A 21,858-nucleotide genomic window follows, 5' to 3' on the forward strand; every position below is an offset into this window, starting at 1 on the left:
GAAGTTGGATAACGTTGTACTCATAAAAATTTAATTCTCGTAAATGATGGTCAAGAAATAAAGTAATTTTGGATTTTTCGCACAAAAAAATCTCAAAACGTGTACACATCAGGTAGCCCTTGTAGAGGCTATTTAATAACTTCCTTAGCCTAGCCTATAGAATATCAAGGCATGTTAAATAAAATTTTTAAAAATACTATATTTGGTCATTTCAAGTTCTCCTATTTACGAATATCAGCGAATTTTTGAGAGAAGTCTTATGTCCTTATAAAGGAGAAGTAAAAACTTTCAAAGTCAAACGTCATTTTAAACATCGACGATCTTTGGCGCTCACCTACATAGTGTAATTCGAGACCTTTGCACGAGACTTTACGTAAGACGGAAAGGCTGCACGTGCCAATGAGAAACGTGTTGACCTATATATTATATAACTTTATGATCACGTGGCGACAGTTGACTCGATAACCCATTTATAGCGTGTGTGGAGAAAGTGTGGCGTCTCTGTGCACTTTAACACCAAAATGACAAAATGACAAAAATATCCCAAACAACTCTGTATCGCTAAATTGAATATATTCATTCATTTTAACGACGAAGCATCTCTGTGTAGACAACTTATTTGTTAATTACAAATTTAAAAAAACATTCATGATAAGTTATCTCAAAGCTAATAAAAACTTTTTTTTTAAAAATAAATGCGTCTTATATGAATTATAGTGTCTGCTTTTGAAGCAAAAGGGGGGGGAAAACTCTTAAATCCAAAACACGTTTGTTATCAGTCTTGCTATATCACGTTTAAAACGTACCTTCTGGAGCTATAAATAGGTTTGGTTACGCAGGTTACTGTGCATGTTTTAGAAAACAATGAGTTTCAAACTTTTCATCCCTGTCAGACAGTTTGAGTCATTTTTGGACCTTGTGTCGTGTTTGACGTCTGTGTCTCCACCTCTGGCTCTCCTGAGAGGGGAAAAAAAAAAAAAAAAAAAAAAAAAGTGCACATTTCACGCGTGATGGCTTAATTAAATTCCGAAAAATCATAGATCAGCTTTAAACTCCCAAGAAAATTATTTTATATTTGGCAGAAAGAGAGGGTCATAGTCTGCATTAAGCTATTTTAAAGCCCATAAAGTGAGTTCAGTTTAAACATGTGAAGTTTAAAGATAATTTACAGGTATTTGCAGGGTGATAGTGAGCCAGAAAAAATAAATAGACTATCAGATGTTGAAATGACCTTTTTATCCTGTTGTGATGGCAACGGGGTCGTGACACTGTCGGTTCTGCATCACGTGAGTTTACAAGCACGAGTGTCACCTGCTTGTTGTCGGCTTTCTGCGTAACCTGATTTCCTCACGTAAACTAGAAACCCGGTTTCCTTCATACGGGTGAGGGATTAAAAGAAACCCGGTTAAGTCAGACTTCTGCCGGGGTGAGAAGGGGCAGTCAATTCATGGTCATTTACCGATGTAACAGGTTAGAAACAGGGATGTGTAGGAAGAAGTTCAAGTGGGGGAAAGTGTCAGGACAACTCTTCGTGAATTAAACACCTACGTGACGTTGTACGAGTCTACCCACACAATACTAAACATCTTCACAAGAAGGCTGAATCACCGTATGTTTGGTCAAATCAGCGTTTCAGAAGCGGGAGAAAAGGGATCATTACAGGTTTTAAATGGACCCCAGCTACATGGACTTTTATTAAACAGTAGGCTGTTGTCTCTGTCAGAGACAGAAAAATCATTCTGTTGATTCCTTTAAGTAATTATTTACCAGCTTGGTTTGTTGTAGTGACAGGTGAGCGCCCATTCACAAGATCTGATGGACAGAAAATGCTTTAAGGCTTGCCAAGAGCGCCACCTTGTGGCTGCAGCGCAGCATAGCTGAAAGAGTCCAGACCAGTGTTTCCAGTCAGCTGTTCGTTGTGTTAACTGGTCACGTTTTATGCTTGCATTTACATTTATTTATATTGCTACATTCATCAGATTTTATGAATGGTCTCGTGCTGTTCCCTTAGGGTTGCTTTTCCTCTACTTTTATATCCTCAGAAAGCAAGAAGGAATTTCAAGAAGTCCCAATCAGTTCCTGGCTTTGGCTTACCTGCCTTTGTCAAATAAAGCCGTTTAATCGCTTTAATTCTTTAAGCCTGATCTAAGAGATACTGGGCAGAAAATTCTTTATTTGACCCTTTAATAAAATTGTAAAAGTGAACAAAATAATATGTTGATATACCGTTTATTACTGCGTTGTCAGAATTTATGTTGTGCAAAAGATATCCAGGAGGGGGCAGAAGAAAAGTATCAAACTGTGTACAACAAGGTTTTGACCATAGACTGTATATAGAGATCTTGTGTGTGTATATATTGTATATATCTTTCTTATACAGTCCCCTCAAAAAAGAAACAGCATGTGTAAAAGACAAAAACAAGGGAAATATTGAGGAAACAGCTGTGATAAAGATACAGGATGTTATGATGTCTAATGTGTGTGTGTATGTGTGTGTCAATAGAATTATCAGGGAACAGTGAATGCAATAAAAATAAAATATTGTTGAAAAACAGCCAACATTAGACAGAAAACTGCTTTAATGGAACCGCTTTTAGCTTCTAATGAATAATGGACCATTTTTAAGTAAAACTGAAACTAAAATATTTCCTTAACCTCCCTACTGCTTTTTGTTATCCTTACTCTAAAACTACAAATCTCTGGAAAGCAATCCAATGAGGGACTGGAGTGGATATAATGTACCTCCTGAACCCTGAAGTCAGGTACAAGTTATTGTCTAATGGAACTTTACCAGTCCTAACTCACACACCACACATACTGTTGGTCTTTACTAAATCAATGATACTGGGTGTCCTCAAGTCGGAACAGACTTTATCTGGGTTTTGTGAAAGAGTAATGAAGATGGTGAACCAGAGCAGAAAATCCTTTAAGCTCTCATTTGTGGTAACATTGCTTTTATCTTATCAACAAAACAAAATTTGCATTATTTGGCTCCAACTGAGGGTGTGTGTTAATGCTGTGTCGCCTGAAGGCCTGAAGATCTCAAGCATCATCTTGACCTCTGTCTTTGTCCCGTCCACACAGATTCCTTCTGATTCGCTGAATCTTTTAATCCTATTACACTCTATAAACAGAGGGATCTTAAGTATTGGTAATTGTATTTCGAGGAGCATTTTTCTGAAATTGTTACGGAGTTTCTCACAGATTGGTGAATCTGTGCCTCTCTGAAATGCTTCATTTACATCCAGTCATGTCATATACCTGTTACCAATTAACATTAGTGGTTAAATGTTCCCCTAGATGTTTGCGATTGGTGCCAATCAGTAATCCAGCCTTTATATAGTAAAATATGCATTTCTGAGATTTACACACCAACACATCCTTTTTGCATTTACATATACTGTTTTGTACCATTTCATATTTTGTATTTTCACTTATATTTTATTTTATTACTGTCTTATTATTAGGTTTTATCGTTTAATCGTCCTAAGTTTTATTTTTCTATTTTATCATACTTGTAACCATTTTACCTATATTTTCTGTTTTGTGAAGCACTTTGGTCAGCCGGGGCTGTTTTAAATGTACTATATAAATAAATGTTGAGTTTTGACACAGTATTATAGCATTTTAGGAAGTGGGGTTATGGAAAAAAAAAACAAAAAAACAAAAAAAAAACAGTTTTAGGTCACTTAGGAGAGATGCTGCCAGCCTTCACCGTCAACATGAAAGAGCTTTCAGATTACAGGTGTTAAATATTTTTTCATTTATTTTTCAGCATTATCAACAGAAAAAAACTCACCAACATGAATGAATATATTAATGAGCATTTTCTCCTTCACTCCAAAGACAGTTGCCTTTAAGTGTCTACAACATTATGTACACGTCACTACACAAAATACCTCACAACATAGTCCTAACCTGTGGAGGGCAGTTCACAGAGAGACTGAATTTCCACTCAAAGTGGAACTACGGGGCATTTCCAAATTAGAATAGATCATTTAAATAGGATATATACACTTTTCCCTGCTCTCTTATTTAAACTGTAACATTTCAGTCACCTTGAAACATTACATGACAGTGATCTGCGTAACACGCAGGCTGCGTCCGTGAGCTGGTTTGGTCCATCAGAAATGAATTGTCTCGACTGAAAACATGAGAAAAGTTAAAGATTTCCTGAATTCTTTCCTAGTTTGCGGAAAATAAGTCACAATAATTTAAATCTCTTTAGATAAAGTGACACAGTAATGATTTCAAGTCATTTTGTACATATATATGTGTATAAAGAAAGAAAGAAATGGATCCCAAATATGATATCCACCCTCCATTTTTAGCGCAATAAAACATAAAATTTCAGTAATTCCCTGTAACCAAACAGAACATTTGACACTGAATGATGTGACACATCACCTCACAACACATAAGCGGATCTACTTCATGGAAACATATTCCTCACTTGTAGTTTCAGACTCAGATGTTCATGAGCATCTATGGTAGGCTCTGAACGAAAGTTTCTGAGTTGTGTCACTTTGTTCCAGTGATGAGACAACTGCGGATCTACAGATAGATCCACGGCCATCAACTTCATCCCCCATCATGCATCTGAGCCGCTACTGTTCTACAGTAGAGCCACTGAGCCTCAGATAACACGCACATTTTAACTTAAATGTGCTTAACTCCACTTAAGCTGATATTATGCAGCTTAAGTGGAGTAGGTTCAAGGCATTTTTCTTACAGAGATTAAAGGGGTTATTTATCAATTTTACACACAAAACCTTATCCTAAGCAGGACCAAATAATGTCTGATGCTGCACTGGAGACCCTTATGGTAACACTGTCACAGTGATGTCACCCAGCTTGCATTTACTGCAAACGTTTTTGTTTTAAAAGAAATGTTTACGAACAGGCCGTGTGGAGTTTGGAAGACGTGTGCATTCACCATAATGGAAGCCATATATGTGGTTGCATCCTGGGAAATGAAGAACTCCATCCTACTGGAGCATAAATCTCGGCCTCTGATGCAGAATAAAAGTACATGTGTCAGTTTTAATTTGTCAAATCAGATCTAAATACGGTGAACATAAGAAAGCCAATGAACATGTTTAAAAAACATGAAACACATGGAGTAATACAAAAAATATACAAGTTACTGCCCTTAAAATCCTGTTAGTTAACCAGTTTGTTTTGTGTGTAAATCTCCAAGAGGTTAACAAATACCTTAAGATCAGACAGATAAAACAAAAAAGATCTGACACAGGGATTTACAATCACTCTGATTGATCAACCTCCGACAGTTCTTCAGCACCACAAGCAGTCAGACGAGGGACTCCTGTGATGCTTAACTCGGCTCCTGTTCCTGTATGTACATGTAAAACTAAGCATTCACAACCCAACTGAGAAAAAAACCTCCCTACTTGCTCATATTTGCACATATATAGAAAGAGAAATGGCAAATTATTCCATAACCGAGTTTAACTCTTTTGTATATTTTTTTTCCACAACAGGTAGTTTAATGTTAAGTGCAGTAAGCGACAGCTGCATCTAAATCTGCCTTTAGAGAACGATGATTAGAGTTCTTTGGTAACTCTTTGCAGCACTGTGCAGAGTCACAACTCCAACATGGTTTGACTTTTCACAAGGACATGAAGCTTTTTGTTTGTTTTGTGTGTGAGAAAGCGATACACCACATCCGGACAGGATACTTTAGCTAAAACTTAACTAAAAACATTAAGGAAATAAAGAGATCCATCTATTCAAGTCTTTTCTCAGGCATCATTTCTCTGAACAAAGACACATTGTTCATTATATTTTTTTAGTGACGGTTTGTTTTTATGAGCCTTCTGTTTTCTCTTATCTATACTGCCTTTGTTCCATAATCTTTATCACTTCTCATAAGCTTTACGACTCTGCAGACACATATGACTGATACATCTGGGTTTAAATTTTCTTTCAATCATGACCGTCACTTATCTTGCCTTCTTCATTCATCTCCAATAACTCAGCCTTATTTATCTAATATCAGATAATGCCTTATTATTAAACTCAGCTAAAGATCAGGTTGAATATTTATCAGCGACTTAAAAAGGCACTTTGCATGTTTTGTTCATTTAATAAAAAGCGAAAATCTGATTAATATAGCAACACCTTACTGAAGGGGCAGACAAGAGTTTGTTTGGCAATGCGAATGGGCAACAATACCCCCAATAAGGTTGTCTCACAAGGGGTTGATTTCATTTAGAAGCGTCCTGGCGACATGTTTCTCTGCGACAAAACCCACAGTTCACATGAAGATTTTCAAATGAAGACCGCGAATCACCGCCACAAGGTTTAAAAGAACAATTCCAGCATGATTTGAGTTTTTGCTAATTTGTATTGATTTATGTTGTTACTAATTTTGCACTCTTACGTTCTCCAGGTCAAAAACGTGCAAAAGTAATTAGGTGAAAAGCTTATTTCAGCTAGTGTGGAAAAAATAACTACAGCAAGGTGAAGCTAAAGGCTAAAATCCAGCTAATATTTTTAAAGCACTCATGCTAGAATGCTAACATTTAGCTTGTTGGTTTTTAGTCTTACAGGTACTAAGAGTTCATTTCTTTATACTTTTTTTTTTTTTTTTAAATGAACTGCGTTTTGGGTATTTTGTATTGACAGAGGTCACAAAGCTCGACAGGAAGTAACAGGAAAGAGTCGTGGAATGACATGCAGTTTTGACCACCCACCACCTGTATGCAGAGTAAAACTCCATCACTGAGACGACAACCTTCAAACTAATAAAGCTTCATGAAAGCAAAACCTACATTGCTGAAAAAAATAATTGTATGAACTGAGCTAGCATAAGCACAAATATGTCAATAACCCTAATCTCAAAACTCCATGGTATACTCAGATTATACAGTTCTGTAAACCTAACTATTCTTCTTTTAAGTGAACCTGGCTTTGACTGAGGAATTTGTAAACTTGCACTGGAAGTTCCTTCATTTCTTGTCTCTCAATGCAAAAGTCACACAGTTGAGTGATCAAAGGAAAACTTAAACTCTTCACCCACATAGTGAAAACAGTAGAGATGCTGCACGTAACATCTCGCTGGAAATCAGAACTGATTTGTAAAGTACAAACCTTTATCTTAAAAAAAAACCTTTCCATCTCTATGACTCTGAAAATGATACGAAATGCATCGCAACTAAAGTGAACGTTAATTAATGCATTTGCCTAAAAGTTCCAAATGTTCCTGATATTTAGTTTTAACTTTTAATTGTCCCCATGCAGAGCTTACTTTGAGTTTTTCCTACTTGTAAATACAACAAATAATCTCAAATAATAACATTGTGATAATATTTCTGCCACTAAAGAGAAGTTCAGTTTTTAAACTTGCTCTTAAATACAAAGTATAAAGTCACAAAACACACTTAAAATCATGCTGGAAGTTTTCTTACATAAGTAAAAGCTTACGTACTACAACAGCAGAGACGTTTTTTGTTCTTATCAGTCATCCAGACTCTGACCCCAGTGTATGAAGTTAGCTTCCAACAATAGCTTCAGTTTGCATCTCAGCTAATTTAACCACAAGTACAGGATGTTAAAGCAGTGATTCGCTTTCAAGCCTCATACCCATGTCGCGCTTCCGCAGTAAAATAGAAACAAACAAAACAAAAATCACCTTCAGAAGCTAAATGCTGCTGAACATGCAAATATCCTGATTTGTAGTGTTCTAGTTAGTGAGCTGGCCTGAGAGCGATGGCTAAAGACAGCACATATGATTCCAACAACTGAGGTAATGCGGTAATGCTCCTTAATTTCTGAGCTCTTGGCGTTCTTGTGGTGGCTGAGCAGACCTAAATAACGTGTGATGAGGGTTAAATTTAAACTGAGAGGCTGACAGCGCAGCCTTCAGCACCAGCGGGGGCTCGGAGGCCCGACCCTGTGTCCGTAAACGTCTGTATTTTTCTCCACAGCGTTGCTTCCCTATTTGGCATGTCAGGCCTTTCCTGCCTTCATGTATGTGGGGATGGTGCCTCGCTGAGTCAGACCCTCGAAGCGTTTGTACGTGTAGTTGAGGAATACCCAGTCCTTTGACTTGAAGTCAGGCTCTGTTGCGTTGGCTGTTTGCAAAGACAAAAGGTGAAAAATATTTGTTACTTTGATTATTCTTTTTATTCCTGGTTTCGGTAAACTGGTATGACATAAGTTGAGTCTAATTCTCTGCAACATTACCACTAGATGTCACTAAAACCTTGAGACTGGGTCTGGAAATGCAGTTTCCAGCTTAATAATGAATTTTCTTTGAACAAACCTGGCTGGAGAATGTCCGATTCGGGGAAATCGTCAAAGTTTGACGTGTCGTCGATGCTTTTAATTTCAATAGAAATGGCTGCTGGCCTCTCCCTGTTGAAAGAAGTAAGTTTTGTTGGGTTTTTTTCCCCCCACACTTTTTGCATTAATCTCTTTTTATCACAAGTAGCTTTTGAACCTGATGTGCTCCCAGTCCACTGACTCAAAGAAGGAATGACTCTTGATCTCTTCTACGCTGACAGCGCCGATTCGATTCTCTGCATCCGTGCAATATCTGAAAGACAGGAAGTTCACAATAAAAACTGTCTGATTGAGATAATTATGACAGAAAATATTCTCAGATAAAAAGATAAGAGGTTCAGAATCTGAACTTGATTTAAGACTGGAAAGATAATACCTAACTTTTCTAATTGATTTCATTTCATTTTTGATAGAAAAGACTCAAATCTACCAGTAATAAGTGTGAAAGACAATCTGATATTTGTACTTCAACGTGTGTCAACCCCAGTGCATAACAGCCCCTGTTTTTAGAGCATGACACCAAGCCAAATGGATGTAATGCATAATATACTAGAGTAATACGGCTTTAAAGACCAACTTTCTTCTTTCATGACAAAACTGAAATGTTTTATGAAACCTGGAATCCAGTGGTGGATTCACTGGAGCCACTCAGAGGACGCTCTGCTTTCTAATGGGAGTGGGACGAATCAAAAAGGTTCTGTTAAGCTCTTTACTTGTCATGTCTGACTATAATGACCATCATGTATGTAAAATCCTGCAAACAGATTGCTGAAAACACACATCACAAAATCCATACATCCCATCCAACTCTAATTAGGTAAAACAGAGCAGTGTCGAACCTTAATATCAGGTCTTTGGCCCTCTCTGAGATGGGAACCTCAGGTGGGAAGACGAGCGTTTCCTTCCAGTTCATAACCTTCCTGTACGTCTCCTGCGGCGTCTCTGAACAAAAGGGGGGATAACCTGCAAAAAGCAAGCCAGCATTTTATCTTAAACTGGATATGTTTTGGAAAGAAAAGTGCAAACCATAAAGCCATAGTACGTTCTTACCAATGAGCATTTCATACATGATGACACCCAAAGACCACCAGTCGCACAGTTTGTTGTATCCCGTCTGCATGAAAACCTCTGGAGCGATGTAGTCAGGTGTCCCCACAGTGGAGTAGGCCTGAAAGTTGAGTGGAATGCAGAAAAGTGAGGTCTCAACAAAGATTATTTGTAATTATGCATGACGAAGACGGACCAGTCAAACTTGCTCCATTCTCGTTGACAGCCCATTTAAACATGACAACTAAAATCCTGAAGCGGTTGTGTTCATTTTTTTTTCTTTTTGCTGGAACCAGGAAGCCATTTTGCCATATTTATTTCAACAATTACCAAGTTTCAGACATAATTCCTTTTCTAAAATGATAGCTCCCTATTCGATGCTCCTTTACTTAAAAAAGGCAGCTGCCTCAGTTTGCCTGGTCCTGTTTGGACAGATTGTTCTGGAAGAATGACGTTGTGCAGGGACGGCGGCTCACTGACAATAAATGATTTGGATTTTGATTATTTGCTTCTCTCAGAGTGAAATGAACCGTACCAGCTGTCTCCTGTTTTTCTTCCAAGTTTCTGCTTTCCTCTTTGAGTTCATGTTTTGAAAAGCTGAAAAGATGAAGGAGAGTAAAGATTAGTTGAAGGGTTTCTGTCCCCCTGAAATGAAAATCTGTAGTTCAGCACCTATAAATATACTCAGGTGGAAGCTTCTGATTCTTCTTACGCATATTTATTGTAATCCACTAACATTACAGCTTGAATTGGGATTGTGGCTTACAGAAATCACTGGGTGGGTTGTGCGTCAGGTTCCTATAAAATTCAGTGCGATGAGCCTTCTTCAGGCCTGTACATAGACCAAAATCTGACAATTTCACATGTCCCTGCAAATAAAAAAAGAATAAAGTTTCCACAAGAACAAGCATTTATTTTTGTTTTTATTTCTCTGATGTGGAGAGCCATGTGTTTGTGTCCTCACCCTGGAATCCAGCAGCAAGTTATCTGGTTTGATGTCTCTATGGATGAAGCCCAGCTGGTGGATGGAGTCGATCGCCAGGACTGTCTCTGCGATGTAAAACTGTGTGGCTTCTTCAGACAGAGTGTCCTTCTTCATCAGCAGAGTCATCATGTCACCTAGCAACAAAAATCAAGGTCAAAACATTCAGATTTTCTTTCAATATAATCAGATTATCAAACATCTCAGTATCACTGACTGTATGCAACAGTAGAGAATATTTTATTAGTGCTACTGTTTCAGTCCAGACCTCCAGGCAGAAACTCCATTATGAGGTAGAGGTTCCTCTTGTCCTGGAAGCTGTAGAACATCTTGACCACCCAAGCGCTGTCCGCCTCCACCAGAATGTCCCTCTCTGCCCGGATATGAGCCACCTGCAGGCAGAGGAGGATGCTCGGATCACAAATACAGCAGGGTGATTAAGCATCCATGACCAGATCCACCAGAACAGACAAATGCTTTACCTGCTCCTTTTCCAGCATGTCTGCTTTTCTCAAAATCTTCATGGCATAAATGTGCCCTGTGTCTTTTTTCTGCACTAAACGGACCTGAAGGAACGACAGACAAAAGTCATGACTTAACTGACTCCTCTGCATGTCGTCATATAAAAACCCAATCAGCAGGACCAGATTATTTTTATTTTTAAAAAAAAGCAAGTAGTTTTTCATAAAACTATAAATATACTCATTTAAATGTATGATAAACAGGAAATAAAATAAACACACACACAAAACATACCTCCCCAAAAGCACCTCGTCCAATAACCTTAAGTGATTCAAAATCATCCAAGCCGAGTCTCGTTCTCTTCAGTCGGAGAAACTCTGTCTCTTTACGGGCATGCTGCGAGCGCCGCATGACTTTCTGCAATTTGCAGAGGGTTGTCAGATGAAGCAGAATATTAAGAGATGGATGCAGAAACACATTTCTCTGCAACACTTTGACATCTGTGCATGGAAATGAAATGTTCTGTACCTCATCGTCAGGTAAACCCTCGTCTTCCATGGCTTTTTCAAGTTTCTTCTGCCTGGATATACATGACAAAAAAAAAAAAAACAGAGTAAAGCCTGCAAAAACATCATAGAAACATTTATAATGTGTAGTTTCTTTCCAAAAAACTACCAAAGAAAGCTGATTGGGTCTCGAAGGTGTCAGGTCCATAGTGAAGGTTACTATGGTGAAGACTGGGGCTCAAAATCTTTTTTTTAAGCATAATAATAAAACAATACAACACATTCGAATATAACTTTAAAAAAAATACAGATAAATACAATGAAAATACAACAATACTATAAGAACAAAATCATGCATCAACCCTTCTAATATGAATCGCACCACACCGCTCCAAATTTATCTTGCATAAGTTCGGACACAAGAGAATATTGCAGCTCACAAATTAGGTTATCAAGAAAAACTAACTTCTAGGCACATAATAGCCTTTGTTGTCTAACCTGATAGAGTAGTTTAAACAAGCAGTGTAAACAGTGACACAGGTGACTTCTCCAGGAGGCAGCGAAGCGTGTTACCTGGACCGCAGATCAGCTCTCAGGTAACATTAGAACAGAGGTGATGGATCATGGGGTTTTTGTGCACAACTCAGACGAACAATTTGCATTGTTATCACCAGTAGATGGAGTGATACATGATCCTTTAAACACACTAGCTACGTTTTTACACAAAGATAAAGTCTGCCTAGTTTCTGGAGGTTTATGGTGAGCAGACACAATGCGGCCTGGAAGATTCCCATAAATGAGCTACATATGCTTCACCGTCAGATCTTTGTGTTTACAGACTCAGGTAGTTTTACCTCATCTCCCGCTCCTCATGCTGCGTGAGGAGAGTGCTGTAGAAGTTCTCCAGCGTCAGCTTGGCCACAGTCACCCTCTCTCGGGTGTGGTTGCTCATGGGAAGGGTAGCTGCCGTCCCTCCCGTCATGGCCATACTATCCTGCGAGACATCACAAAATGAAGAACATCAGATTGTTCATATCAGCCCACATTCCTTCTAAAGGTGCTTTCTACATTTTGTATGGCCACATTTACAGTATGCTGCCACAAAAACTTGTCTTGTTGAGGAACAAACTGGGAAATGCAATGTCTCATGCATTGTTAATAAAAAACAACTAAAGTAAATCCATTTAGGATTTCTACATTTTTATTTAAAAGGAAAACCTTTCAGAAAAAGAAAAGACATCGATAAACATATCATACAGATTCTACAGATTCTCACCCCTACAATCACACTGAGGATCAGTGTGTCAAACATGGGATTCCAAGCTGTTACAAATAAGAAAAAAAAAAGTAACATAGTAACATTTTGTGTAATTTTATGTCCAGCATAACTTTCTTCCAAATATATCATACCATGCCATATTGTATCGTATAATGCTGTCGTGTCCCAGCTGGAGAACTTTGTAGTAAACTTCCCAGAACAAACATGAACCACCAACACTGACTGAACAGCCTCAACACCTAACATCCAAACTAATGTCACATGTGAGGAATTTGCCCTTTACATTTTAATTCAAAGCACTCTGAATAAAAAACGGAAAATCAGAATAATTACAAAGAGTTAGAAGCTCACTACAAAAATATTCTTGTGAGTCCAGGACCAGAAATCACATGCTGGATGGGTCATGGTCTGCAAGGTTTTATTCCAGGAACTAATCGTTGGAATCTCCACACATTTCTCAGCATGCACTTCTTTATATTCTTGTAGTTTTGCATTAAACTGCTGATGCTAAACAAAGAGGATAAACAACCAGATTTTGGAAATGTACCTGTTAGTAAAGTGGACACTAGTGGATGGTTGTGGTGGGAATAAAAGCACAGTATTCATTGCAAACACAATGAATAAAGTCACGGCTGCACTTTAACCATTAGTTCTGAAAAAAAAAAAAGCTTGAATATTGTACACCTGGGAGGTTGTTTTTCTCAAACGACCACATACTGATGTGGTGAACTTAATGTATAGCCCTTATGTGGGTTAAAATCTAAGATAAATGCACGCAAGTGAAAAGCAGGCCACAAGCAGTAAAATGTTATCTGACTTAAAGCAAATCATGACATAAAAACCACAAGATAAAAACAAAAGCATTAAAGGAGGAAGTTTCATTTTCCTCCTTTTTCATTAACAGAATATTGTTGAGATAAGATTATACATTATATAACAGAAGGAAAAAGAAGCAGGGTGGATGTGCATATCATGAAAATATTTTGGCAGTATGCCATCAGAAAGGAATGAATGGGCTCGATTAACTCACAAAGAAATCAAACAGCCCTGCAGCCCAGAGATAGGAGCCATGTTTCGTCTATTCACTGGCCCCTTTCCCGTGTCGGCCCCAACAATCCCACAACAACAAAACGTTTCCTGACTTCTGAGAAAGAAAAAAAAAAAATCACTGAATCATTGTCGCAAGCTGCTTTGGTTGGAGAAGAACAGGGATTCCAGCAAAACTGAGACAAGTAACTGGTTAAGTTTGGGCTCTTGAACTGAAAAAAGGAAATGAGCATTAAGGAAAATGCCACATGGGATCATAATGCTGAACATAACAAGTATGCGGGTTTTTTTTGGTTTTTTTTTACAACAATAATGCCAATACATAATAGGTCCCTGCTGTAATGTATTTTTTCTGTGAAACCAGCTCACAGAAGGTTCTCAGCACCTTAAAAAACATTGTTCAGTAAAAAAATTCTGATAAAAGTTTTAGCAAAAAGAAACACATCTCTTACAATTGATTCAGCTGTTGCCACGTTCAAAAGATGATGCTGTCTATAACCAGAAATTATAAAATATGAGAACAAAGGAGGAGACTGATGGATCGGAGGACTTGTGAAATGGCAAACACATTTTAAGATTTGATATTTTAAAGTTGCAAAGTGAAAATACATTTAATAAAAAAAAAAAAAATTTAAAAAAAAAAAAACTGTACGGATTGATTAGGCTCAGCTGAAACACTTAAAAATGCTTTGCGAGAATTATGGCAACATGAAGCAGGTTGGGGTGTGACTGAAAGTCTCACTTTGGATAATAATAATGAAAAATGCTCCAGAAGTTACGTTAATGACCAAAAATTTTGAGTTTGAAGTTTAGATTTTATTGTTGAAGATAAATTTGAGAACTATACAAAATACGAGACCTTAAAACTGGGACTTAAGGTGAAATTTGCCGAGAAAAACTGACAGTTTCGAGAGACAGAAACTGATATTTTTCACTTTAGATATAAAAAAAAAAATAAAAAAATAAAAAAAAAAAGAAGAAGAACATAAACTTTACAATAAATCTACTGAGTATACACTGTCTGGATACGAAAAAAAAAAAAAAGAAAAAAAAAAAAAGAGGAAAACTGTCACCACAAAAGCCCTCTTGAATTTACACTCATCTTCCATTTGTGCAAGACACGCACTGATACAGTCCAGAGTGCTACATCGCTATAACTTTCCTGAAGTCAAACTGGCTTGGTTATTTCAAACTGAACTATTTGTGATTGACAAAAGAAAATGCAACCATCTATGGTTTCAGGCATGTTTTGGCTCCGTCCTGAACTCGTTCCTTCCTTGTCATTTGTTTTTGATGTAATTTCTAACTCTGTACCATTCTGCCATGACATTGTTTTGTGTCGTGCCTGCTCAAATGATCATTCGCTGTCCCACTCAGTTACAGAAAGCTGTATCCTTTGTTTTTCTGCCGGCCAGAAGATTAATTCTATTCAAATGGAAAGATGCAATTCAATTCAATTCAACTTTATTTGTATAGCGCCACTTCACAACAATGTTGTCACAGGGCACTTTACATACACGAATCAACATCCACATCTTTTCGAGCCAATTCATACATATTCTATAATAGAAACCAACTGATTGCATCGAGTCACGACTTCAATCAAATCCCCCATCCTGAGCATGCACGCAACACCTGTGTTGCAACACCTCTGTCACTCAATCAATGGATAAATAATATGATGCAGAACTTAAAACTGGAAAAAAAAGTCAGATGTACAACCGTAGTGTACAACAGAAGTTTTTAGGAATAAACTTATGTGACTAACTTACACTGACTGGAACAGAGGTTTTATCATCTCTTTTGAATCTGTTTAGTGTCACTTAGAGTGATGCAATTGTCTTTGTGTTTTGTCCACTTGTTTTTTTCTTTTCATGTGCAACATGACCTATTGCAAGAGGTCGAAGTCCATATGAAGGTATGCATGCATAATAACAAGTTTTTAAAAAAAAATTTAAAAAAAAAAAAAAAAACCCATACACTTCCTGGACAAAAAAAAAAAAAGTTGCTATCAAAACACAGAGGTCCCACACAATAATATTTTGCTGGACCACCTTTAATTTTGCCATGGTACACATTCACTGTGGCACTACTGCAATGTCACAAGATTTATTTCCATCCAGTCTTGGATCAATTTTTCACCAAGATCTTGTATTGATGATGGGAGAGTCCAACCATTGTGCAAAGCCTCTTGAGTACATCCCAAAAATTCACAATGGTGTCCAGGTCTGGACTCTGTGGTGGCCAATCCATCAGTGAAAAGGATGTCTCGAGCTCCATGAGCCACTCTTTCACTGCGTAACAAGGTACATCTGAATTTATCACACCACATTACATTCTTCCATTGCTCTGAGAGTCCAGTCTTCATGCTCCCCAGCAAACTGAACCCTACAGCCTCACTCGTAAGTGATTTTTCCTTATGGCTCCATTTAGGCCTGTCGTAATAAGCAATACGTCAATTAATCGCACAATAAGAAAAAATTTGCGCAATAAGTTTGCCAGACACAATAATTTTCAATTTTCTTTCTTTTCTCTCTCAAGTGTCACATTTGTTTTAAGACAACATTAAATCAACACAGCATTAGAAAAAGTTTCCATTTACACTTAAAACACAACCATCAATGGCAGTTTTCTCAGCTGGGAAAAAAGACCTGAACAAACAGGCTCACTTCATTTTCCCAAAAGTCCACAACCACTGGGGTGTTTAACCAACAAATTAAACAAAACAGGACAGTGCAACATGGTGTGCACCCAGAGAGCATGGTTGGTAAAGCGATGCAGCCCTTTAATATTGTTAAAAAGGCAACATTTTGAAAAATGTTGCAAACATTTTAGTCACAGCCAGTATTACCTGCCTGGTATACATGTTACAAACGGCATTTCCACAACTTTACGATGACATGAAAAATGACATACTGAAGGCAATCAAAGACATCCAATTCTACCTTTACACCTCTGGTCAAGTCCAAACATGTCCTTGACATGAGTATGTAAAACGTGAGCTGTAACTGTGTTACATAGTGTTTAGAGACTAAATGTTCCAGATAACCACATAGCTAAAACCGCAGGAGAAATCCTGATCTGTCTTAGCAGACTGGGGAAGGCATGTGTCTAGTCTGCAAGTCAAACTAAATGTACATTAGAAATTTAAGTATGTTGATCTTTGAAAGGGCATGTTTACATTATTATGGCATTATTGTTATTTTAGTTGAAAATGGTCTCAAAATGACTACAATATCGCTTGGCGCAATATTATCGTTTATGGCAATAATTTCTAAGACAATTAATCTCATTGCAAAATTGGTTACCGTGACAGGCCTAGCTCCATTCCCTTCACATACAGTGTGTGTGTGTGTGTATGTGTGTGTAAAAGTTCTTACATTCACTATTAAACATAGCCCCGAGTTCTACTGTTGTTTTCCTTCAGTTTGATTTAAAACGTTTTAAATGATCGCGATCATTCAGGATAATTTTCCAGCCACATTTCTTCCCCAAAGACGATGGTTCCCCACCATCCTTCCAGTCCTTAATACTGTGTTAAACAGTTCTTGACCCCATTTTCATAGGTTTTTCCATCTCCTTAGATGGTTTCTCTGCTTGATGGCAATTATTTGACCCTTCTTAAACATACCGACATCTTCACCATAACCATCATTCCACATGGTTGTTTAAGATATCAGAAGTTACTCTTAGTTGTGGCTAAATAACTCGTCAGCTGAACAATAACCTCAAATGCACAGATTATCCAATAGGCTGCTTGAACCTATTTGCTTAGTTAAATCGAGATGGTGAGAGCTTTTTTTTTTTTTTTTTGGCCAGGCAGAGTATTAAATTAATTGTTATTAAATTCTTTTAAGGGAGATTCTTTATTACAGTGATCAAAAAGGCTTAAAGGTGCCTTGAGATATTTCATAAAGCTCTGTAAAATATTACATTTAATATAAAAGTAAAACAAAACCTATTTATTTGGATTCAGATTGAATTTTCAGAGATTTTTTTTATGACACTTAAAAAAAAAAAGTCTGATCAAATCAAACAGCTGATTTTTAAATCAATAATTTAGAAAAGAAATGTCTTTATGTTCAGTTGGTTTCTGACATTTAATATTTGAGCTCCAACTTACCAACTACAGCATTTCTTCATGAGATCTACATTATGATAGGCATAATAAAAAACCGGAGTCACAGGAAAATTCTCATCACTTATCTTCTGAGACAAAGTACTATTTGCAAACTGTTTTGGTATTTTTGTTTAATTAGTGCTTCTGAATACTCCGTCCACCTCAAACAGATTACAATCTAAAACAAACAGAATTTTCTGATTAACTGGTTCCACAGAGTGTTTTTCCTGCTGCAGACTGACCCAACCCTGATGTTTTACTTGAATTAACTAAATAGCACAATATAACAGACTCCTAAGAGCTATTATGATTCAGATCTTGTTAATCAGCTCCTTCTATCATATGTTTGTATGATTAGCTGACAAAGGCAGTCAGATAGCAGTCTTGGAGTATTCAGGTATGTGATAACAGAAAGCCAAGGAGCGAAGACATTAGCACTGATCTTTGGAAAAGATGTAATTACTTCTCTTCCAAACTATTTTACTGTGAGATATGTTATTCACAAATGGAAAACATTTAAGGCAGGTGCCAATCCTCCCAGCTGCAAACAACCCAGCAAGGTCTGAACGTTTAGCTCACAGACAAATTACTAAAACTCCACAAGCTGAGTCTCAGACTATACAGACCTTCGCTAGCATATTAAATGTTTAAGTCCAAAGCAGTACAGCTACAAGTAGACTGAATAAGTGTGTTTTAGATAGCAGGACTCCAGGAGAAAGCCTCTCCTCTGTAAAAACAGCATGGCATCACAGCTTAGGTTTGCAAGGTGTCATCTGAGTCCCAAAGACGATCAGGAAATATGACCTTCAAACCTACTAGACTTAAGTGGAGATGTTTGGTCATAATGTACAGCACCATGTTTAGCATATCAGCGCAAAGACCGCATACCAAGTGTCAAACATGGTGGTGCAGGGCTGATGATCTGGCTTTGTTTTGCAGCCGCAGGACACTTTGCTTTTGCTGAACTGACCATGGACTCTCTATATTCCAACATCAAATGTGAGACCATCTGTCTGACAGCTAAAGCTTTACTGTAACTGAGACAAGAACAGTGAAACTACAACAGGAAAATGATCTAAAATACAGCAGCACATCCATACCTCAACCAGACTAAAAAATATTGGCTGGACCTTAAGAATGTTGTGTAAACGCCAGTGGCAAAACTCAATGGATTTAAGCAACACTGTATAGTATGTAAACATTTCTCAACAATGATGTAACAGACTGATAACATGGAGTTTTTGTGAAATAAGAAATGAGTATGTAATAAACTGTTTGTCTGATGTGGTTCTTGCCTAATTTGTACTTTTCAAATGTTAAAAGAATAAAAACTTTTTTGCATGAATTTACTTCAACTAGACTTTGCCTGACAAAAAGATGCAATAACCTTATTTATCTTGTGATGCCTTACTGGTTAAGGGAACTTAAAGAAAAAAAGCAGAGTATAATTTCTTGTTTTCATCCGTTTTTTATTTGAAGTCTGTTTCATAGTATTATTACTAAATTAATTTTTAAAAAAGTCATTTTGCCGGCGCAAAATTGCATGTAGATAAATACCAGTGTCATTAATTTGGCCTTAATATGAGGAGCATTAACTAATGCAGACTAGCATCCTGAATTTAGGCCAAATTTATTCCATATATTCAGTCTGATCATGAAGCTTTTTAAATATAATTTGGCTTGTTTTCCCTTCTTTTTAACTAATTGCACACATATTGATCTGTCCGGTGTGTACCTGCCTCTCGCCCAGTGGCTGCAAGGATAGGCTTCAGCTTCCCCATGACCCTTAACTAAGAAAATTACTGACTAACTGCATGCATATTTTACAACTTTGAACACACACACAAAATGAAAAAAAAAAAATCTGTTGAGTTAATTTTTTTTTCAAAGGGAACAATATAATTTTATTTTCAACGTGCAGAGAAGAAGCAGACAAACATGTTTTTTCTACTGTTGCATGATGTATGTGTATGTATGTCTGTCATTGTGCTAGTTGTCCCACGAAAGTGGAAAATTAACCATCATTTAGAATAGTTGCATCACACTACAGAGCCAGCTAGACCTTTTAACTACGCCTGGAGGGATTCAGTCTGGCTTGAAGTTAACCAGATCCACCCCATAGCTAAACAAACAAGGCAGCGCCACTCAGGCACTTACAAGGAAGGCATTATAAAAGCAAGCAGGCTATTTAGAAACTCAAGCATGCAGCCTTAAAACAGCCCATCAAAACAGAAGGCTCCAGAAGCATCTGGTTGCAACTACTGTGTTTTTAACAGTCTAGTAGCAATCAATTCTATTTTCACAAGACAAACTTATGTTTTTAACACCGATAATGAAGCATTTCTCCGTTTACAAGCATTTGTTGGACACATGACCTCGCCAGCACATAAAATTCCCTGGCCGACCTGGTAGATAATCAGCAGGTTGAGACTTGGACTAATTCTATATAAAGGAATAGAATCAACTTGGTTGATTAAAGGAAAAGCAGGACATTAAGAGTTACTTTTTCCCTTCCCCCACCCCCCAAAAAAGTTGATTTCTCAGTTTGTTGTCAACTTCTCCAGTTAGTGAGCTCCAGACAGTCCCACTCCACCCTGACAGGACTGTACAGGAAGTCCTTTCCCTTGTGAATAAAGACTCAGTCATGATGCCAGTGAGAGAACACGTGTGCTTACATACATAATCCAGCACAAAAAATTCAGGCCTAAACACTGAAAAAAAATATATAGGATGAGATCAAATACACATATATTATTTTTAAAAGTTGTTTGGGAGATTACTAGAAATTATTCCAAAATATTTCTACAATAAAGTAAAAAAATCTGACCACAAAAACAAAAAAAGGCAGGTAGTGGTCACATTTTTTCATTTGTGAGGAGTAATTTTTTTTTTTTTTTACGTCAAATGCTTCTCTTTTTTTACTCTTATTTTAAATCCACTTTATTTAAATAGCACATTTTATAAACGTAGACGGTTTCCAAAGTGCTGCACAAGTAAGAGAAATACAATGTTACATTACTAAAATACAAACTATACAAAAATACCAAAAAATAAACACAAGCCTAAAATCAATCACAATAAACAGGCAATAAATAACTTCATAAAATTAAATTTTAAAAAACAAAAAACAGAAGACCACATACATGTGTAACACAGCTGCTGTGATTATCAGCCTGTTTGTTTATCTGCACTCCTTTTATTGTCCAGCAGTGATGGAAGAATTAAAACACATCTCACCTAATCTGACACCATCCTGTCAAAACCGCTGCTTTCTTCCACGCGTGGTCCGATAATATTTACCACTGAGACACGATTAAATTTAGAGCAAATTTGTGCTTTTTAAGATGAAAAAATCCCTCGGTTTGAAGCAATGTCGCAAAGACCAGCTAAACGCTATTCACTTTGCTTTTTGTGTCTGGAAGGTTGTATTAACAACAATAAATACAGTTCAAACAGCACAATAAATAAGCGGGTTTGTAGTAAGGGTTATTTAACCTACCTCCGTGTCCTGCTCCAGAGTCAAATATTGGCGTGCCGCCGGCCCACTACACAGAAGAAAAATATAAAAGGTGTAATCACGTTTCTGCCTAATATTTAGGCAGTTCAAGGCTGGAGGCACCAGTTATTGGCCGTCAGAAGAACCTATCAGGGTGAACAGTAAACATCGCCGATATCAACGCCAAATCATTACAAAAGTCCGCTGACGCCGACAACAACCGAACCTTAAATAAAAAAGACCGTATACAGTCGTCTTCATCTGAATATCTTCTCCCTAAACAATGCACTTCCACAGTCTTTATCCTTACAAAATATAAAATAAGAGTCACTGCTTCCTGAGACTAGCGGTATCATCAGACGTTCTGGCAACGCAATGACGTAGATCTGAAAGACAGTAGCAGCAGCCAATCAGCCGATGACTAGAAGGAAGCGTGTTTTTATATGGCCAATCAAATGCAGTAATTAATTAGAATGGCAGATGGGACAACCAATAAAAATACATGTATTTTCCCCGAAGGACGCAGGTTCAGCTGGCTAGCAAGGACTTGCAGCTATAAAAGAATATACTGTACTACCTACAGCTGGGAGTTGTATTACATCACTGTGAGGG

General features: G+C 37.4%; 1 protein-coding gene across 1 annotated transcript; it reads right to left on the reverse strand.

Annotated features, from left to right (window-relative positions):
• Window positions 1-7,192: 7,192 nt before the first annotated feature.
• Window positions 7,193-21,534, reverse strand: LOC306773133 (serine/threonine-protein kinase 38-like). Its single transcript, XM_079262872.1, has 14 exons — window positions 21,250-21,534; window positions 12,159-12,298; window positions 11,327-11,378; window positions 11,093-11,215; window positions 10,819-10,902; window positions 10,605-10,728; window positions 10,319-10,473; window positions 10,121-10,223; window positions 9,890-9,951; window positions 9,358-9,475; window positions 9,147-9,270; window positions 8,465-8,560; window positions 8,288-8,379; window positions 7,193-8,096 (listed from the first exon to the last, which is right to left on the reverse strand). Exons 2-14 carry the CDS (start codon window positions 12,290-12,292, stop codon window positions 7,972-7,974), a joined length of 1,392 nt encoding a protein of 463 aa, XP_079118998.1. The 5' UTR covers window positions 12,293-12,298; window positions 21,250-21,534; the 3' UTR covers window positions 7,193-7,971.
• Between the last annotated feature and the right edge of the window lie 324 nt (window positions 21,535-21,858).

Source organism: Telmatherina bonti, assembly GCF_933228915.1.
Source record: "Telmatherina bonti genome assembly, chromosome: 23".
Taxonomy (NCBI): domain Eukaryota; kingdom Metazoa; phylum Chordata; class Actinopteri; order Atheriniformes; family Telmatherinidae; genus Telmatherina; species Telmatherina bonti.